This window comes from Cystoisospora suis (assembly GCF_002600585.1).
Source record: "Cystoisospora suis strain Wien I chromosome Unknown contig_4212, whole genome shotgun sequence".
In the NCBI taxonomy this organism is placed as follows: domain Eukaryota; phylum Apicomplexa; class Conoidasida; order Eucoccidiorida; family Sarcocystidae; genus Cystoisospora; species Cystoisospora suis.
In genome coordinates, this window is record NW_027157004.1 from 1 (window position 1) to 810 (window position 810).

General features: G+C 36.9%; 1 protein-coding gene across 1 annotated transcript; it reads right to left on the reverse strand.

The window, feature by feature from the left end:
- Positions 1 to 387: 387 nt before the first annotated feature.
- CSUI_007825 (patatin family protein) lies at positions 388 to 559 on the reverse strand (the record flags this gene model as incomplete). The annotated part of the gene is made up of 1 exon (XM_068067968.1): positions 388 to 559. A coding segment is annotated over one exon (171 nt), but the record flags the coding sequence as incomplete, so codon positions are not given.
- Between the last annotated feature and the right edge of the window lie 251 nt (positions 560 to 810).

The window sequence follows — 810 nt, forward strand, 5'->3', positions numbered from 1 at the left end:
ATCTATCTTTAATCTATCTTTAATCTATCTTTAATCTATCTTTAATCTATCTTTAATCTATCTTTAATCTATCTTTAATCTATCTTTAATCTATCTCTTTAATTAATCTATCTTTCGTCTATCTATCTATCTTTCATCTATCTATCTATCTTTGATTGATCAATGTAAGTATGTTGGATGTACTTTGTTCTTCTTCTGTTTCTTTTCTCTGTGTGTTCCATGATGTATGTACTGGTCCACTTTTCTTTCTTATCCTTCCTCATCTCCTCCCCCTTCTCCTACTACTACTACTGATCTTCTTCTGCAACCTTATCTCTCTTCATCTTCTCCATCTTCGTCTTCTTCCTTTTCTTCTTCTTCTCCTTTTCTTGTCTTTTGTTTTGGTCTTACCGCTGAATACGAGAGCCGTGGTCCCCCAGGATTTCTGCAGGTGATGCGACGTACGCCGGACATCCTCTCTATGGTGAGGGATGTGCTTCTTCAACTCCTTCAAGCAAAGATACACTTCGTTCAAGAACTCCTCTACCTGATACTTCGTCCCTATATACGACCGACTAAAGAAAAGAAAGAAAAGAAACAAAGGAGGAGAGAAAGATATCGACAGCACACACATTCATCATTTGAAGGGACACTTCTGTCTCTCATGTACAGGCAGGCCTACCCACATACATTCCTACTAGCTTAGTAGAAAAATAGACAAACAGATAGATATATAGGTAAAGATAGATACAAAGACAGATAAAGATACGTGGATAGATAGATTAAAGATAGATAGATAGATAGATAAAGGTAGGTGGACGAGTGGATAAG